The 18,782-nt window shown below is 53.0% G+C and overlaps 1 protein-coding gene across 2 annotated transcripts; it reads right to left on the reverse strand.

Moving 5' to 3' along the window:
- Window positions 1-2,616: 2,616 nt before the first annotated feature.
- OLIG2 (oligodendrocyte transcription factor 2) lies at window positions 2,617-5,869 on the reverse strand. Of its 2 annotated transcripts, none has more exons than XM_045389264.3 (2): window positions 5,778-5,869; window positions 2,617-4,992 (listed from the first exon to the last, which is right to left on the reverse strand). In XM_045389264.3, exon 2 carries the CDS (start codon window positions 4,929-4,931, stop codon window positions 3,960-3,962), a length of 972 nt encoding a protein of 323 aa, XP_045245199.1. In that variant the 5' UTR covers window positions 4,932-4,992; window positions 5,778-5,869; the 3' UTR covers window positions 2,617-3,959. The 2 variants fall into 2 exon arrangements, with proteins under 2 accessions (XP_045245199.1, XP_065397482.1); XM_065541410.2 differs by having other exon boundaries at window positions 5,544-5,869.
- Between the last annotated feature and the right edge of the window lie 12,913 nt (window positions 5,870-18,782).

Genomic DNA, 18,782 nt, shown 5'->3' on the forward strand with positions numbered 1-18,782 from the left:
CAGGAGAGTGTCATTTCTCTGCGGCTCCTGCCCATGTGAGAGAGTGAGGAGCCCAGGGACAATGCCCTAGGGTGCTGAGGCCAGAGGAGGAGGCCCGGGTTCTGCCCACTGGCCCCTCAACCTCTGGTCAGCTGAGGTCCCAGGTTCTTTTCGTTCGTTCTTTCTTTCTTTCTTTCTTTTTTGACAGAGTTTCATTCTTGTTGCCCAGGCTGGAGTACAGTGGCACAATCTCAGCTTATTGCAACCTCCACCTCCTGGGTACAAGCAATTGTCCCGCCTCAGCCTCCGGAGTAGCTGGGATTACAGGCATGTGCCACCACACCCGGCTAATTTTGTATTTTTAATAGAGATGGAGTTTCTGCATTTTGGTCAGGCTGGTCTCGAACTCCCGACCTCAGGTGATCTGTCTGCCTCAGCCTCTCACAGTGCTGGGATTACAGCCTTGGGCCACTCTGCCCAGCCAGCTCCCAGGTTCTTAAGGAGGGTTGGGGAGTCTCAAAGACCTGGCGGGTGGTGAGTTCCTAAACTCAGAGGCTGAGAGCTGGGGCACTGCAGAGCCACACAGTGGGGCTGGGGAGGAGGCTGAGCTGCAGTCCAGCCTGTTAAGAATCTCCCAACAAATGTTCCCCAGAGGGGACCTGCAGTGTGGCAGGGCAGCCTGCACCAGATCCCAGAAACTGTTACCTCTTTCCCTTCCCCTCTTGGTGAGGAGCCCACTACCAATGAAGAGCCCACCAAAGTCACAGTGGTTGCACACAGTCTCATCCTGTCCTACACCAAAGCCCAGCCACTGGCCTGAGTCCTCTACCTTGGCCCCCACCAGTCCAGGGCCACCCTCAGCGAGTAGCCACCTGCTCCTGGGGATGTGCACTGTGTGCGCTTGTGTGTGCCGCTGTCTTTCTCCTCTACATCCAGAACTGCTCCAGTCTCACCCACCGTGGTCAAGGCCCCCAGCTGGGTGCACAGTTTAGGCAGCTGGCATGGAGGAGGGCCCAAAGCCTGGCTGGACACAGCCCCTCCTTTGGAGGCCCTGGTCTTGCCTGACCTGGCTGGTGGCTGGTTGCTACTGAGAGCTTGGGTGCAGGGGTGTAGGGAAAGACTTGATTTATTGCCTTTCAACAACTGTCCTATGCAGACACCAAGCACGCTCAGAGCCTGCACCAGCACACCTGCCTGGCAGTGGGTGTGAAAGAGCCAAAACTGCCATCAAGACCACTACCCCCACCGGCCAGGTTCTCAGCTCCAGCTGGTCTATGTTCCAGCCTCCTGGAGTCCCTCTGAGTGTGTCTGTGGCAGCAGCTGGACCCAGTTTTGAATTCTTTTCAAGTTTCATTTCAAATGGGATTTCAGAATAAAAACGACTAGACCCTGCCCTTCCTTCTTCTTGGATTCACATGGTGCTATTGGGGTGGTGGTGGCAGGAGGCTTTCCAACCCTCCTCAGCCCCCAGCCACTCAGCCTCTCCAAATCCCTCCCAGCCTTTGCAAAAAGCCAAGCCCATTGGTGAAAAGCTAGGCCTCCAGCACCCCATCCCTGGGTGACTGCTATCCTGGCCAGAGCCTGACATTCCCCGCTGGAGGACCAGGAAGTGCCTGTCCCCTGCTAGGGGATGGAGCAGTCTTCAAGTCTAAGCAAAGGGTGCCTGCCTGTGTCAGCCAGGCTCAGCAGTGCGACTCAAGAAATGGGGTTCTGACCAGGGAAATCTTCTGCACCCCCAGATCCAGGGTGGCCAGTGGCCACCAAAAATATTGTCAGAGAGAGGGCCCTGGACCAGGGGACGTTCTTACTGTGCCCATACCCGCTGTCTTTTCAGGGGCGCATTCTCAGGCCAGCCCTGGGGTGGGGAGACTGTAACAGGATCTACCCTGGTCCTTGACCAGGAAGGCCAAAGTTTTTTTATTTCTATCCAGAATCCCTCTTCACAGCCACATCCTAAATTTGCATCGCGGGTTTGGATTGTGAGAACCCAATGGCCAAGAGGAGACAGAGGTGACCCCAGGAAGGAGCACGGAGGCCAAAGTGCTGCCAGTGCTCCTCCAGGCGGTGCGGAGCCCCTGATCCTTTGCAGTTCAAGGCGGAGGTGGCCGCTGGGGGAGGGTAGTGGAGATGGCTGAAAAGGAATGGAAGCGCTAGTGAATTCTGCACCAAGCACTCCCCAAGCGCTTTGCCGGGAACGCCACGGCTCCGCAGAACCCAGGTCAGCAGCTGAAGCCAAGGAAACCTGTAAGGGGAGGGTGGTGGCGGGAGACCGCCTCTGAGCAGAAAGGAAATAAAAATCGAGCAGTAGAGGACTCCTGAGAGCCCAGACCCCCAGCCAAAGGCGCAGCCCTCACCCTGCAAGTCCCAAAGTCCAATGCTCCGGGAAGGAAATATCCGCTTATAAAGGAACTCAATACTCAACTGAAAGGAAAGGCAGTTCCGGGTTAGGCGTCAAAAAATAGAAATAAGGACAAACAAGTTGTGAAAAACACCCGGAGGATTTGCTCGGAACATGTTTGAAAGACAATGCATGTGTGTCTCTAGTTCCAAACTGGGGGAACGATCCCCAAATCCGGCCCCAAGGTATCGCGTCCTGAACCCCTTTTCCGAATGGCACACGGATGGAAATCGCCCGAATTTACTTTAAATTTTATTTAAAATCTCAACACTCAGTCATTTATTTCGTTTTTGCAACCAAACAAGTAATAAATATTATTTAGCACTTTGTTTTTACAAAAATAAAACAGATGATACACTCTGCGAAGGTCGGGGGTGTTACACGGCAGACGCTACAAAGCCCAGTTTGCCACGCAGGCAGCGCCGAGGCGGCTTGCACGGACGCAGGAAGCACGTGGAGGAGTTTACCATTTGTGTTAAACGTGGCAAAAATAAACCAAAATAGAGGAAAGCCGGCTTAGACTCCGGTGGGGCTGGCAGTCACGTGAACAAACAGCTTAGCATCGCGCACTTACCTCATCATTGATACATTTACACATCCAAAAAAGAAAAATTTAAAAAGTGGACAGAACCCCCAAATAACCCAAACTGTTTTCACAGCAACTGCGTCTTAATTCTGTTACATTCTTATGTACCCAAATAACCAAATCACTTTGTGCTTAGAGAAGGAAAGATGAGTCGGTGGGGTAGTTTCTATTTTAAAATAATAACTAAAATGCATCCGCCCCTGAAATCAGCAGTTTTGGGTTATTCCAATCCACAAGTGGTTCTACTCTGAATGTCTATAAACTTGCTCATACTGTTGAAGAAGGAACATCCACAGATTTATTAGAAAACCATATTCTCCCAAATCAACGAGAGACGGGGAGGAGCGCCACAGTTCTTAGAGGGTGTGGATTGACCCAGATATTGAGCTTGGATATGACCATAAGCGCTTCTGATACTGAATGCCGGCTTCCAACTAACTTGTGTTCCCTGGCCTTGGGCCAGGGGCGACCCTGGAGGGCGCGGTCGGGCGGTTGCTTCTGCAGTGCGGCTACCCGGAGTCTCCCACAGGCCAAGAAAGGAGGAAGGGGAGTAAGTCGCCAACGTGTCCCCCTCCCAAAACACCTCCTCCCCCACCAAGTGCTGCCCAGGCGGAGTCTGGAAGTCAGGCCATGCTCTCAGGGAAACACGTTTTTAGAATCTTTTTCCGGAGGTGGGGGTCGGGGGTCGGATGAGTTCTAGTGAGGAATGCACACAGCGGTACCTTTTCATAAAACGGTGTCTACTGGACCAGCGCAGGTTAAAGCCAGAGAGGGTTCGATCAGGTCCCGGAGCGAACATCCCCTCACTCCTCACTGCTCTGTGCGCGACCCCATTGCTCGGGTTCGCAGATGCTGGAGTCCCCACCATCCCCCACCCCCAGTCCGTGGTCCTGCGCCCCTCCTCGCGACAGAGCTCCCGAGCCCAGCGCAGGCCAGTCCTCGCTTCCCTGCGGCCCCGGGCTCCCCTGTCGCCAGAACGCGCCGGCGCCGGTCGGCTCACTTGGCGTCGGAGGTGAGGCGCGGCAGGCTGCCGGCGCCCATGGCCGACACGTGGTGGTGCGGCGGCGGCACCTGGCACATGCTGCAGGGGCAGGGCATGCCGCCCCAGTGCTGGAAACCCCCGCTGCCCCCACTGCCGCCACCCCCGCCCCCCAGCGGGGCGGCCGCGGCAGCAGACGGAGACTTGAGTAGGCCGTGCGGTGGACGGATGGAGCCGACCGACGGCAGCCCCGAACCGGGCAGAGAGGCGCTGGACACCGCCGCAGCGGCAGCGGCTGCAGCAGCCGCTGCGGCGGCGGGCGGCAGGATGGGGTGGTGCACCGCGGGGTGATGTGCTGCGTGCGCTGCTGCTGCCGGGTGCGCGGTGGCTGCGGGCAGGGGCGCGGAGTGCGCCAGGCCCCCACAGGCCGACGGGTGGAAGCCAGCGTGGTGGCCCCCGTAGATCTCGCTCACCAGTCGCTTCATCTCCTCCAGCGAGTTGGTGAGCATGAGGATGTAGTTGCGCGCCAGGAGCAGCGTGGCGATCTTGGAAAGCTTGCGCACCGAAGGGCCGTGCGCATACGGCATGACCTCGCGCAGGCCGTCCATGGCGATGTTGAGGTCGTGCATGCGCTTGCGCTCGCGGCTGTTGATCTTGAGACGCAGCTGCTGCAGCTCTGGCTCTGTCATTTGCTTCTTGTCCTTCTTGGTGGACGACGCGGCCGCCGACGACGTGGACGACGAGGTGCTGGACGAGGATGACTTGAAGCCGCTGCCTCCTAGCTTGTCACCAGGATGCGCGCCCGCAGAGCCCATAGCGCTGCGCAGCTCAGCGCTCAGCTCCGGCGGGCAGTCGCTCGGGGTGGACGAGGACACTGTGCCCCCAGTGAAGGCGCTGCCGCTACTGCCCTTACTCCGGGCTGGCAGAAAAAGGTCATCGGGCTCTGGCGACGACGGGCGGCTGGACACCAGGCTGGCGTCCGAGTCCATGGCCCCGGGGGAGGATAGTCGTCGCAGCTTTCGCAGGGTCCTCCTTCCCTAGGACCCGAAACTTCCAGGAGAGGAGGAGAAAAGAGAGAGAATGAGAGAGAGAGAGAGAGAGAGAGAGAGAGAGAGAGAGAGAGAGTCAGTGAGTGAGACAGAAAAGCTGCTCCCGCCTGCGCCGCAGTACCGCAGCGCGGGGTCCCGGCACAGGTGGCCCGTGGTTCCTCGTCCCCCTCGCTACTAACTCTAGCCCTCCTTTTAGCTGCACGCGGGTACCTATAATTAAGCTCTCTTTATCTCCCCTCCGCTCTCATGCAACAGGTTATTTCAGGGAGCGTTGGTGACCCTCGGGGTGCGGGTGGCATTCTAGAGGCTTCGTGTTTTCAGTTAGGAGTGGGAAAGCTGAGTCTCTCGGGCTGGAATAAACGAGTGGGAAGTGAGGGCCTTTCTTTGGGGACGGTGGAGATCTAAATAGAGAACTAATGATTTTGTTCCCCAGACGGGTCCACCTTATCTCCATCGACACCACGCAGCAAACACACGCACACGCACAAGCACCCAGCGCCGGCGCGGGGCCCAGAGTCCATGTGCTGCGTCTGGAGACTACGGGGAGCTCACCAGCTGACTTGGGCTTGGGCAGAAAGAGCTGTTGTCGCTCCGACTTCTCGCTTTTGGCGAGGGGCATGCAGCGGTGAGTGGGGGGAGGACAGAACAGCAAAGTCGCTCTGGAGAAATGGCTCGCAGAGAAGGGATCCAGACCCCCTGTATCGGAGCATTCTGGGTCACAGCGGAGTTGAGAAGCGTCTGTCCTTGGAATCTAGACTGGGGCTGCTGGGGGGCGGGGACACTTACTGTGGATGCGATTTGAGGAGCTCGCTCCGAAAAGCCTCAGCGGAGAACCTGGCACCGGGCACTGGTGTCGCGTAGGTCTATAATAAGCATCCGCACCTTTTGGGGCTCGGCCGGTTTTTATAGCCCGGTGGCAGCGGAGACGGCAGCAGCGGTGGCCGGGGCGGGGGCGGGGAACAATGTGCGTGTCCTGGAGGGGCTGCCGCGCCAATGAGCTGGGCCCGCCGGGGGGCTGGGAAGCTGATGTCATCCGGGCTAATTCCGCTCAATGAAACTCGCCAGGCCGGGCACACGCCTCCTCCCCGCGCATAACCAATGGGCGCCCGTGGCCGGGAGATTCTTAGGGAGGGACTAGAGGAGGGACCCGAGGAGGCGAGGGGGAGGAGAGGGGCGGGCTCAAGGGGGATGGAGAGGGCTGAGCGCGCTTGGGACCGGGGGAGAAAGGGAACGTAGTCAAATTTCTGTAAAAAATACGGCCACCACACAGTAAGGTTGGGGGACGGGATAATTTGGGGACCCTGCAGAGTCTAACAAACTAACGTGATGCCCCACGCAGCCGCACCTTTTGGGATGCGGTGGAAAACCCTGGCGACCCAGGATCCGGGGCTGGTGTCTCCTCCCTAGCTCTTCCTCTCTCTGGTTTCCCGCCGCCTGTTCCCATCTCACTGGCTTCATCAACACGTGGGCATTTGGCGCCCCAAATGTAAACGATGCCCAGGCACAAAGTCCCCACTTTCTTGGTGCTCTCCTCGCGCGTCTAGGAGGTGGCTGTGACTGCAGCTCCGCGGGCAGCCGGTAGCGCCCCCAGCTGGGGGCAGGGCCTTGAGGGGCAGAGGGCGGGCAAGGAGGGAGGGGACGGACTTCAGAAGAGTGTTTTGAAAGAATTCACAACTCTCCTTAGGTGGAGGATGGTGTGGATACAGGGACGAGTTATTTCCGCACGGTAGCCGCGCTAGCACCAGGGCAGAGTCGTGCCTGTAGTTAAACACCCCTCCATTTGTTAGCAGGGGAGCCGGATGATAGTATTTTCAGTGTCGTCTTTGTGATCGCCACACGTCTTAGGGCAGGGGCAAGGCTGGCATCTGTAGTCCGAGCAGGGCTACGCTGTAAAAGGTTAGCAAAGAGCCTTCTGCCCCAGTCACCTGCTTTCTGGAACTGCAAAGGGAAGTTTCAGGCCTGGGCAAGGCTTCTCCACGCTGTGGGCCAGACAGCGAGATCGAACCACTCGCGACTGCGTTGGGACATGTTTTACTGATTGCAGGCTGGCTCTAAAACCTGAAAACTCTTGACGATGAGGAATTAAGCCCGAACTGGAGAAGCACCTCACTGAAGTAGCTGAGGTACGAATGCATTCACCCATTATACAAATGGGAAAACCCAGAGACGGTCTGCAGCAAGCCTACAGAAAAAATTGCTAAGCCTTTACAGCGCCGCCCTGCTTGGACTACAGACGCTGGCGTTGGCGGTTCCTTATAGTACGGGCAGCAGCCTGTCTCCCCTAATCCCTAACCTGTTCCCCGAGCTGAATTTCTAACACCTATACATTTCGAATTCAGAAATTTGTTTCTGCAGATCTCGGATAGCTAGCACTTGACACTGTGAGCGCGCGCGCACGGGTACACACCTACAGTCTCCTAGGGAGTGTGAGGAACGTCGTGTTACTTCCGTTGTTGGGAAACTTTTACTGTGCAAGTACGGTTTTAAAAACAAGCAAACAAATAAGCACAGTAAATAACTGGACCTCAAGTAGCAAAGTTACAAAATAAACAAATATAAAAAGAAACCCACGTTATTGCCCCTAGTTCTGGGATATGTCTCCCTCTGTGGTCTACGCTAGAAGCCCAGCCGGCTCTCGCCTTCGCCCCAGTCTCGTGCCTTCTGGAACATTATTTTTCAATCCGCGTGTTTCCCAGCTGGCTCTGCAGCCATCCGTTAAATATGTATTTAAAATATGAAGAACTGAAGCGTGGTGTTATGCCGTCCAACGGTTACAAGGATGACCCATAATCGTTCAATTAGTAGAATCTGCCACTCGGACGACGCAGGGAGCGGGGGTGGGGATCAGAAAGGGCTCGGGCATTTGAAGATGCCTCCTTCGGGCCTGCCCCGCCAACAGCAGCGAGGACATGTGTGGAGGTGCGCGCTGTGGGGCCACCAGTCGGGGCGTGGAGTTGTGCGCCTGCCAGTGTAGCTAATAAACACCAGCAGGCGCAACGTGCGCCTTGGTTGCAGCCGCTGAGGTTAGCCCAGCTGCCGGCACGTGTCCCGGAACCCGATTTCTTTTTTTGTTGCTGCCCACTCGTGTCTATCCTGCGACCGACTTGCGGCGGTGAGAGCAAGCGGTCTGAGGTTCTTTGCACGCTCGGTCCAGTGGCTGGAGTTGGGAATCCGGGTGAAAGTCGAGGGGCCCGTCTTGGCACTGCGCGAGTCTAGAGCCTGGAAGGCAAAGTCCGAAGCTCTGTGCTGCTGCTGGCCCCTTCTTCACCCGGCAGCCTTCCCTCAACATCCTCCCTTCCCCAGAGTAGTTTGGGAGGTTGGGGAGATCTGTGTCGCCCCTGGGCTCCCTTAGCCCTGGTGCCAATCGGATACTGAGTACCTCTCGCTGTGTCTCCTATGCCTCCCCACCCCCTCCCAGGAATAACTAGAAATTAGATCCCAGTGCCCAAGCTCGCCCTGGTGCGTCCTGGAGGCGTCCCCAGCACTTGTCCGGGTCCTGCGCCCGGCGCCCGGGGTGGACAACCTGGGCGGGTCCCAGGCACTGTGGTTCCCACCAGCGCGCGCACGCAGCTGGGGCCCCTTCCTCCGGAATGGAGTGCTCACTTGCCGAGGCTAAGGGGCCCCGGCTCCGGGAGTTCCTGGTTGGCTCCCGCGTCCTGGTGCTGTTGGCCTTCTCCGTGTTTTTCCCTCCTCTTTGTGTTTCTCTCCCACAAAAGACCGGGTGCGTGTCGGGGCCGGCCTTTGTTGGACCGCCGGGCGGCCCGGGAGGAGCCCGTGCCAAACCGGCGGGCTCTCGCGCGGCTCCAGGGCGCAGACCTCCCACTGCTTCCCGGGTCCCTCCCGGGCCTTCTTTCTGATTCTCTCCCTTCCCTTCTCCGAGTTCCTGCTCACATTCAGGCTGCGTCTCGGCCTGGCTGCCAAAACAGAAAGACGTTCTTGCGCAGAGCTGACCAGGGGTGGCGGCGGGAGGCAAAGGATCCCGGCACCGGAAAGCAAAGCAAAGAAAAAGGCATTACAGCCATCGTTCCTGGTCGCGAATGACAGCGTTTCACTACCAAACGTGTGCTATATGACCTCTCAGAAGTCAGAACTCTGCAAACAAATGGCGTGTCTTTCTCACAAAACAGCTCCAGGAGTCGTCCAGGGTCAGCGCGGCTGGTGAGAACCGCGGCTCCCGGGACTGGTCCAGGACAGTTCACGCTGGGTGTGGAGGATGGGTCCTGGCACTTGGCAGGTGCTTGGTAAATACTTCCGAATGCACACACGTGCAGATGTGCATGCGGATTGGTGTGAAACATGGTCCGTAAAATACATGTAAATGTGGGCAAAGGTGTGTTACGTGTTTATTCGCCGTATATAATAAACTGTGAGGTCTGTAATCTAGATCTTGGGGTATATGGGCACCTTTACAATGATTGGGGTGTTGACTTCCATCTAATGACAACGATGACCACTTAAAGGCAACTTAAATTGTGCCAGGAGTTTCAGGTGTCTTGATAACTGAATGTAGTCTTTAATTTAATTTAATTTAGTCTCTCACTGGCCATAGGAGGAAGGTATGACTTCCATTTTACAGACGGGGAAAAGCTGTGGGCATTTGTCCAAGATCCTGCCAGCAGAGGGCCTGGAGGTGTGGGGAGGCAGGGAGTATGGGCTCAGAGACTTAGAGATCTCCAGTTGTCCTTTTTCCACCTTAGGTTCTCATTGGTAAAACGGGTTTCTAGAAGCTACCTGTGGCTTCCAAGGTGTCTGCTGGATTTGGAGGATGTGTAAGAACCAAATAAAGCCCTCCCCTTGCAATTTTTGTCTTCTGCTAACAATCTGAGTGACTGTGAGGCAGTGTGAATCCAGGATCTCCTTAGCTGGCCTGGCTTAAGCTCGGGCACCAGCAGAGGCTGGGCTCTAGGAATGTTCCAGAGGAAGGCATGGAGCTTGCTGAAAGGGGTGCTGCCCCAGGGAAACGAAAGGACAACAAACAAAAATGCAACCTAACAAAGCCCAAACCAGCAACCGCCCCTCCCAGTCAACCCTTCTGTCAAGATCCCGATCTGTGCTGGAAAGCTGGCTTGACAGCCACCTGGCTATCCTAGAAGTGCCCTTGAAGTTAAGCTGCCCCCCACCTTCGCAGTGGGACGACACTGGGATAGGACTGAGGGGGACACAGTGAACTTTCATTGAGCTCAGCTTGCAAACAGCTATCTCAGCCAATCTTCACTGCAGCCCCTTTGGGGCTAGGAGGAAGGCACGTTGTTCCCGTTTTACAGATGAAGATACTGAAAATTGAGGTCAAGGCAGGGGTGGTCTTCAGTATCCAGCCCACCGGATCACAGCTGCCTGAGGCTTCTAGGGTTTCATCCCACACCTCCCTTCCCCGCACCCGCACCCCAGGAGATGCTAGACACACACTGGCATTGACAGAGCTGTCTACCCCACGGCAGGCCACCCCCTTTGACAAGTTGTGATTAATTCTGAGAGTGGAGGATCAGGGTAAACAGGTCAGGGTGTCTCCGGTTGGCTGGCTGGCAAGACCATTCGGTCATAATGTGAACTGGGAAACCCCGACTGGTCGGGGGTTACCGCTTGGGGCCAGGTGTTTCCCTGGGCCCGGAGTAGTTGCACACGTGGAGGGCATGGAACCCCTCGCCTCAGGGTATGAAGTAGGATTTCCTATCACCCCCCTGGGAGCACTGGGCGGACCACCTGGTTTACTATATGGGAGGTGGGGACGGGGGATGGTGCTTTCTTCAGGGTTCTCGCCACTGTGCACATAATAAGTAGCAATATGTCTCCCCATCGCCTGTCAGGATCAAGTCCAAGCCCTCTAATCCTGCCTACGGGGTCTCCAACCTGGCCCCTGAGGGCTTTTCCTCTACCCCTCCCACACTGGGTGGTCCAGCGCTTTCCCCATCCTTCCCCACCACTCCCAGCTCCCCCATCCCACAAGCCCTTCCTCCAGTCCATCTGAGCATCTTGTCCAAGCCATTCAGGGGTTGTCCTGGGAAGGCCCCTCCACCCCTCCTTGAGCCCGTGTAGCACCCAGAGCTCCCCCATGCAGGTCTGGGTTCTCGTCATTGTGTTGTAAGGATCTGGCTTCCTCCACAGTCAGGGAGCATCTTCCTCCACCGCCAGGGTCCTCACAGTGCTTGGACCTGCCTTGCATTCCCCGGGCCCAGAACAGGAACAGGCCCAGAAGGGCTGCACATGTTGAAGAGCTGGTGATAAGACTGTTGCCCAAAGAGTTTTACCGGAGTTTCCACACAGCCCGAAAGACAGTCACGATGGCTTCAGTGCTACAATTTCCCGCCTAGTTAATCCAGTTTCAAAAATGCCTCTTGGGCTGCTCACTGCGGGCCTTATGAGGACTAGGTGCAACCCATTCCCTCCTCCCCACTAGCCATCAGTAATGTGCGACGCCTGGTCCCCCGCTAGACGGCCCCTCTCCAATATCTACCGCGCTTCAGGTTGTCCCGGGACTAACGCCAGAGAGCGGCTGGTGCAGCGGCGCACCTGGATAGTGCCCTCCGCCGCCTGGCATCCTAGCTCGGGGCTGCCCCGACGTTCAGCGGGTGAGGATTCTGCAGCCAAGCGGACTGACTCCCGAGCAGAGTCTCCCCGGCCCCGCGGAGCTGCGCAGCGCGCGGGAAAGCCTCCACCGCGTGGGCCCCGGGCTGCAGGCCAGCGCCGCAAACTTCCAGGCGTCAGGGGCCAGTGGCCCGCAGTTTGTGCCGGATGGGTTCAGCTTGCAACGCCGCTGCAGAGCTCGGGCGCCCTGCAAGGCGCGCCCGGACTCGGTTTGGGGTTTGGACTAGTGGGGAAGACAGGAGTGGAGGCTGGGCGTGCTCCTCTGCTCCCACTTCCTCCAATATTCCCCTCCAATACATATAAATCAATTCTGTCTTTGATTTTCTTTCCTTACACCTGGCTCTTGAGAACCAGGAACCTCGGGAAGGCTCCCCGCGCCCGCCCGCCTCCTTCCAGTGAGGTCCTGGGACGTGGGTGTTCGTTGGAAACAAAAGGTCTCGATCTCACCCAGACCCACTGAAACGGAATCCACATAAGCCAAGGTCCCCAGGTGGTGCACCTGCACAGTGGCGTTTGAGAAGCCTTGCTCTCCGTCTTCTGGGGCTCATGCTAGGCTTTGCTCCTCTCTCCAAGGTCCTGGGGTCTTCCAGTCCCATACACAGACCCCCGTCTGAAGCTCACAAGGGTATCTGCTGGAGATTCAGCAACCTCTCCCAAACCATATGAATAGTCATGCTTCCAAACCCCTTGACCACCTGTTAAACAACATTCAATAAGCATGCTGTTAAAAAGATGCATGTACATTGTAAACAAACAAACCAAAACTGAAATGATACAGAAAGCGAACATCACCATTACCATTCCAACACCTCTGCCCCTCCCAGCAAACAACTGTCAAGATTTTGATGAATGCCCTTCTAGCCTGGTTGTATACAAACTTTGTAACCTGCTTAATTTTATTTCTCAGCACCTCTTAGATGTCTTTCCATATAAAAACAAGATCCACCGAATCCCCTTTAACTGTGCAGGGCTGCAGTGTTCAATCCCCTTCGGACCTTCCTCTCCTTTGCCCAGGGCTTGTTCAGCCCCGAAAAACTGGCCAGAGCTGGAACCCCTGAAATCTGTTTCCACTGTGTGGATGGTTGTGCTGGGAAGACCCTGGGGTCAGGGCCCCTCCTGACAAGACACGGAAGGCATGCTCTCCTCCTGGTCCCTTTGGGGCTCTGCACCCAGAGCTCGCTCTCCTTTGCAGAGTCTTTTCCTGCATATACAGAGGGAAGAACTGGTTCCTACTTTGCCTGAAGAAGAGGCAGACGTGTGTGGAAAGCTGAGCCCACTGGTCTTTAAGTGGCTTAGTTGGCTCCAGGAAGAATGACTTTAAGGTGGGAGCAAGACATTCCTTGACTGCAGTTGTGACCAGGCAGAACTTGGGTTCTGTGACTTTGCAAAATGTGGGGGTTTTAGACATTTCTTTCTTTCTTTCCCCACGTCCAACAGTAACAACAGATCATCTGCTTCTAGGTTGAATCGAAGGCATTTGTCTAAGCAAAGAGGCCATTCTGTTTAGGCGGTGTTTACAGTTTGCACTAAGAAAGAAATAAAAAAGAAAGGGGGGTTGAGGGATGGAGCGAGAGAGGAAGGAAGGAAGGAAGGAAGGAAGGAAGGAAGGAAGGAAGGAAGGAAGCAAGGAAGGAAGGAAGGAAATAATATAAACTGAAATTCCCTCCTCTTTAAACCATGTTTTGAATAGGTACTGTGTAGCACTTACCTGAAGTAAAACTAATAGTACACAGAGTATTTGATTAAAAGCAAGTCTCCCTGGTACAACTGATCTCCTTCCCCCAGACCCCCAGAGGCAATTACTGTTGCAGTTTCTTGTGTAGTCTATAAATATTCTTTGCAAGTACAAACTATATTTAAAGATCTTTCTCTTTTTTTTTCCCCCACACAAATGGTAGCATACTCTGTCCACTGTTGTTTCTGTACCTCACTCTCTCAACTGAACAGAGAATGCTCTCTTTCTAAACCTACAAACACACACATGCATACCTGCAGCCCATATTTAGAATACAGTCTTTCCATGGGGCAGAGTGTGGTGGCTCCTGCCTGTAATCCCAGCACTTTGGGAGGCTGAGGCAGGCAAATCACCTGAGGTCAGGAGTTCGAGACCAGCCTGGCCAGCATGGTGAAAGCCTATCTCTACTAAAAATACAAAAATTAGCCGGGCGTGTTGGCAGGAGCCTATAATCTCAGTTAGTCAGAAGGCTGAAGCAGAAGAATTGCTTGAACCCGAGAGGCGGAGGTTGCAGTGAACCGAGGTCATGCCACTGCACTCTAGCCTGGGTGACAGAGTGAGACTGTCTCCAAAAAAAAAAAAATTATTTCCTGGTCACAGGTGCAGGAAAAATTATTTGCCCAATCAAAATGAGGGCCCGACCCCCGCCCCACCCCCAACCTCAAAAAAAGCTACCTAGCTCTTTATGGTGCCTTTTTTTTTTTTTCTTGCCTCAGTCACAGAGAAGCTAGGACACTCTGTGCTAGGATGATGGGAGATCAAGGTGCTTCCTACGCTGAATAAACTTCTCTAAGCTGGCCCCAGAATCTGGTACTTTTAGGCACTGCCTGAAATGTACAGATGGGTCCACTTTTTCCTACTGTAATTGCAAAAACAATAGTATTTCTTCTCTCTCATTTGTAGGGCAATCAGTCAGAGGGATCCAGACAGACATATTTTAAAGAATATATATATAAGACCACTAGATGAAGCTAATGAGCTATTCTTTTATGTTTGATTATTTTTGAATACGTGATCTATTTACATAGTTCAAAATTCAAAACCATATAATGCAAAGTTTGTTTACTACACTTGTTCCCCCAGCCACCCAGTTCTCTTTTGTCTAACCTTCCAGTTACTCTTGTGTATCTGGAAGGATACACATGGAGTGTATGTGTATACAAATGTTACCATTTTATATTGTAAAAAATATATATTTTACACAAATGGTAACATACTGTGCACACTGTTTTCCATCTTGCTTTTATCCAGTTGGTATCTTGGAGATGGCTTTTTAGCTGCCTGTTAAAAGCTTCCTTAAAAATATTTTCATCCTTTTGTAATATGGGTATGTCATAGTGTCTTTCGACAGGCCACTTGCTGTCAATAATAAACATATGTTTAACAAAGCAGAAGCGTGTGTTCTCTCATCTAAGAGACCAGAGCATTTGCTCCCAGCAGGTCTGGCACCCATAGTGTCAGGGACCCAGGCTCCTTCTCTCTTCATTCTTGGCATCCTTCGAGAGAGAGAGTGGTTCCCTCTCATTCCATTCTCGTCTCCCAGCTAGCTGGAGTCCCAACATGTTATAGGTTTATTATTGACAGCTAGTGGCCTGTCAAAAGACATTTAGAATGTTTCCAGCTTCGTAGTATTACAAACAATGCTCCCATGAAATACCTGGCAAATTTTCATTTGCACATGTGTAGATATGTCGTATATCATAAGGATAAATCCCTGGAATTAGCATTATGGGGCCACATAATCTATGCATTGTAATTTTGGTAGATGTTACCAAATTGTCACTTAACTGTTGTTGTCCCCATTTATGTTGCAATGTATAAGAGAGACTGCCTGACTGACGGCTGATTTAAATGCTCAACTTTTATTTTCCTAAGTCCAGGGAAAAGATGATTTCTAATTTGGATGTCAGAATAGGTGATGAGACTGACCACTGTGGCACTACATGGGAGAATAATAAAGTGTCACTTCCTTCCTCAAAACATCAATGCTACGAATTACAGATGATTTCAACATCTGGGACCATTTCCAATCCTTCCAAAGATTTAACAGTGACTTTTCCAAGGAGTTGGGTAGAGCAGCCGAGGTGCATCAGTGCATTATATCTGCTGAGGAATATTTATGTTTTAAGTAAATAATTCAACTGATATTTATTGACCTCCTTTCCTGTGCCATGAACTGTCATAGGTGCTGAGGTCCTGCAGCATCTCTGCTGTCAAACTTTGTGCTCAAAGTAATTGTGATCATAATTATTACAATTTCTTTGATTCCCTCTCCAGCCCTGAGAGGCAGTTAGAGTGCATGTGATTAACACAAGGGTTCCCTAGTCATATTGCAGCGTGGCAAACATCGCTGATCATTCCTCCAAATCTGTTCCACTTTCTGTGTGGAAATGCACTTTTTGGTTGGGCATGTGGCCACCTGGAATAAAAACTACATATCCCAGCCTCCTTACATTTCCCAGCCTCCTTTGTGACCAAGTTCTGGCCAGTAGGAAGTAAACAGAAGTGGCATGGGCAACTTCCAGAGGTATCCTTTCAGAGAGAGAGCATGTTCTTCTCATTCCATTCTCATCTCCCAGCTAGGCGGAACCCCAGCCTCCGTGATGGTGGAGGCTGGAAGAGCCATTGAGGATCATAAGTTGGCTGTGGGGCCACATATAAAAGAGCATGAAAAGAGAAGGAGTCTGGGTCCCTGATACTATGGGTGCCAGACTTGCTGGGGACCAAATCTTTGGTCTCTTAGATGAGAGAACAAACCATTCTGCTTTGTTAAAGCCATCATGTTGGTTTTTTTAATGCACTGAAACCAAACACTAACCAAAGGTAACAGACTTTTGGACTCTGAGTGGGGACTTTTGCATGTCTGGAGGGGTATCTCTCTGCTGCAGACATCTTTGTTCTGTCAACTGAGTTTGAATCCTGACTGCTACTCTGGGCAGAATGATAACAAAACTCCAGGTTCACACACTGTTGCAATATTAGGAGGCTATCCCTCACTTTAGAGGATGCTGTGAGGGAAGGGTGAGTGAGCATGTTCTGGTCACTCGTGATGCCAGGCAGGAAGTGGGGGTGGTGATCAGGATTCACCCTAGACCAACTTATGTAGCAGATGTTGTTGGTCCTGGTTGCCCCTTCACCCTTTCTTTTTGTTTTATGCTTTTGAGCATAACAAAGACATCTGTCCAGACAGATCTGCTCCAGTCCCTTTTTGTCCATTCCTTGCATGTCTTTAAGCTTTGGTGTGCTTTCTCTCTCAATGGCCAACATTTTCAACTCATCTTCACAGGGCTGTGCGTGGACTCCTGGGGATGCTTTGCTGACTATGGAGAGAACTGAATGCAATGACGGTGCAAGGTTTCGTAGCTCTGGGCCAAGGCATAATTTTTACTCTAGAGATCCCTTGTGGGTTCAGGCAGAAGCTCAGCCTCTTTAGCAGGACATTTGCCTGAGATTTCAGTCTTTCTTGGCTTCCTCTCTGGCTTAGTTTCCCCCTATCCCTGCCAACTCCCTTAGCAGCCTCCACTGGAAGTATTTTTATTGATAGATCACTTAGCCACAAACCCTCATCTCAGCATAACAGCTGAGCCAACATTTCTCTGTCATGTAACAGCCTGTATGGAGCATCCCTCAGCTGAGACAGTGGTTCCACAGTGTCTTTTTTATCTTGTTGCATTGGCATCCTTCCTGTGTTGCCTTTCCTCTCTTGTGCTGATGGCTGCTGTGGCTCCCACCATCATGTATGCATTCCAGTCAACACTGGGAAGAGGGGGAAGTAGAGGGCACACCACCTTCTCTTAAGGTAGGACCCAGAGGCTGCGTTCATCACTTCCACTCACATCCCATTGGCCAGCACTTAGTCACATGGCGACACCTAAAGCCAAGTAAGGCTGGGAAGTGTAGTCTTTAGATGGATGGCCAGGTACCACCAATTGGAGCCCAATAGGGAATAGAATGGTAAAAATAGAGGAGAATGAATATTGGGGTAAAAACCCAGCAATCTCTGTCATGCCTAGGAATCACTACCTTAAATGCTAGGAACTACATTTTCCTACTGCTAGGGGATGCTTGATTCATTTTGAAAGTATACCTTTAGCTGTTCTGACCAGGTATACCTTTAGCTGTGAATGCCCTGAAGTGGTGGGGGATGTTTCTGGAAAAGATCTGGGAGGTCATCATCACCTCCAGCATAGTTACTGGGTCTTGGGCCTAGGGCTGGCAGCTGAGGTTAACATGTCTCAGCGAGGGACAGCGCAGACAGAGCTCCTAGCAGAAAGCTGATGTGAAGTGGGTGGCATGGGTTGGCAGGTAGCATAATGTAAAGGGGTGGATTCAGCAAGAGGATATAACAATTGCAAATATATATGCGCCCAACACTGGAGCAACCAGGGATATAAAGTAAATATTATTAGAGATAGAGAGACAGTTGGACCCCAGTACAATAATTGCTAGAGACTTTAACACCCTACTTTCAGCACTGGACAGATCTTCCCCTAGGGGCTGGCATGGCCCATAAACTGCCCTAGGCCCCTTATACTGACAATGAGTCAGGCAGGACCTGCCACCTGAGTCTTCTTGTGGGGGGGTGGGTGGGGTAGGGGTGGTGCAGAGCCCTTGGAGGTCCAGGGCCTGGATTTGAGCAGGAGCCAGCAGGTCTTCTGATAGTATGGGGCTTCCTTCCAGGACTATTTTCCAAGGATTAAGAGGCTTGCCCCTTGTCCTGGGTTGAATGGTGCACCCCCCTAAAAAAATATGTGAATATCCCTGGAACTTGTCAATGTGCCCTTGTTTGGACAAAGGGTCTTTGCAGATGTCATTAAGTTAAGGATCTTGAGATGAGATCATCCTGGATTACCAGGCAGGCCCTAAATCCAATGACAAGTGTCTTTATAAGAGAAAGGCAGAGGGAGATTTGAGACAGACAGAAGAGGAGAAGATGCAGCCAGGAGAAGGCCAGCCAGGGGCAGAGATGGAGGTGATGCAGCAGCAGGCTGAGGAATGCCTGAGGCCACCAGAGTCTGGAAGAAGTGAGGAAGGATTCTCCATTAAAGCCTTCAGAGGAAATGCGCTCTGGCCAACACCTTGCTTTTGAACTTCTGACCTGCAGAGCTATGAGAGAATAAATATCCATTGTTTTAAACTATGAAGTTGGTAGCAGTTTGTTATGGCAATGCTGGGAAGCACCTCCATAGTGAAGACTCAGCCACCAGTTGGAGGCAAGACAGCGCAGCAGGCTCAGTGACGACGGAGAGGTGTGTGCCTTTGGCCTCACCTCTCTGGCGGGTTGGCTCTCCTTCGCCTCCACCCCACGCTCTGCTCCTGGATTCCTCCAGTTCAGTCAACCTGGTATGGGGAGGAGACTGAGGCATTTGTCTCCTTGGCTTTCTCCCTGTGATGTCTATTGCAGCTTAGCTATGTCCCCAGTACTAGGTTATGGTTACTTCCAAGGCAGCCTTTTCTGCACAACTCTCTTTCCT

This window comes from Macaca fascicularis, chromosome 3, assembly GCF_037993035.2.
Source record: "Macaca fascicularis isolate 582-1 chromosome 3, T2T-MFA8v1.1".
Classification (NCBI taxonomy): Eukaryota; Metazoa; Chordata; class Mammalia; order Primates; family Cercopithecidae; genus Macaca; species Macaca fascicularis.

Bases quoted from the DNA above. Each gene is read 5' to 3' on its own strand.
- OLIG2 (XM_045389264.3), bottom strand. From the start codon at position 4,931: ATGGACTCGGACGCCAGCCTGGTGTCCAGCCGCCCGTCGTCGCCAGAG.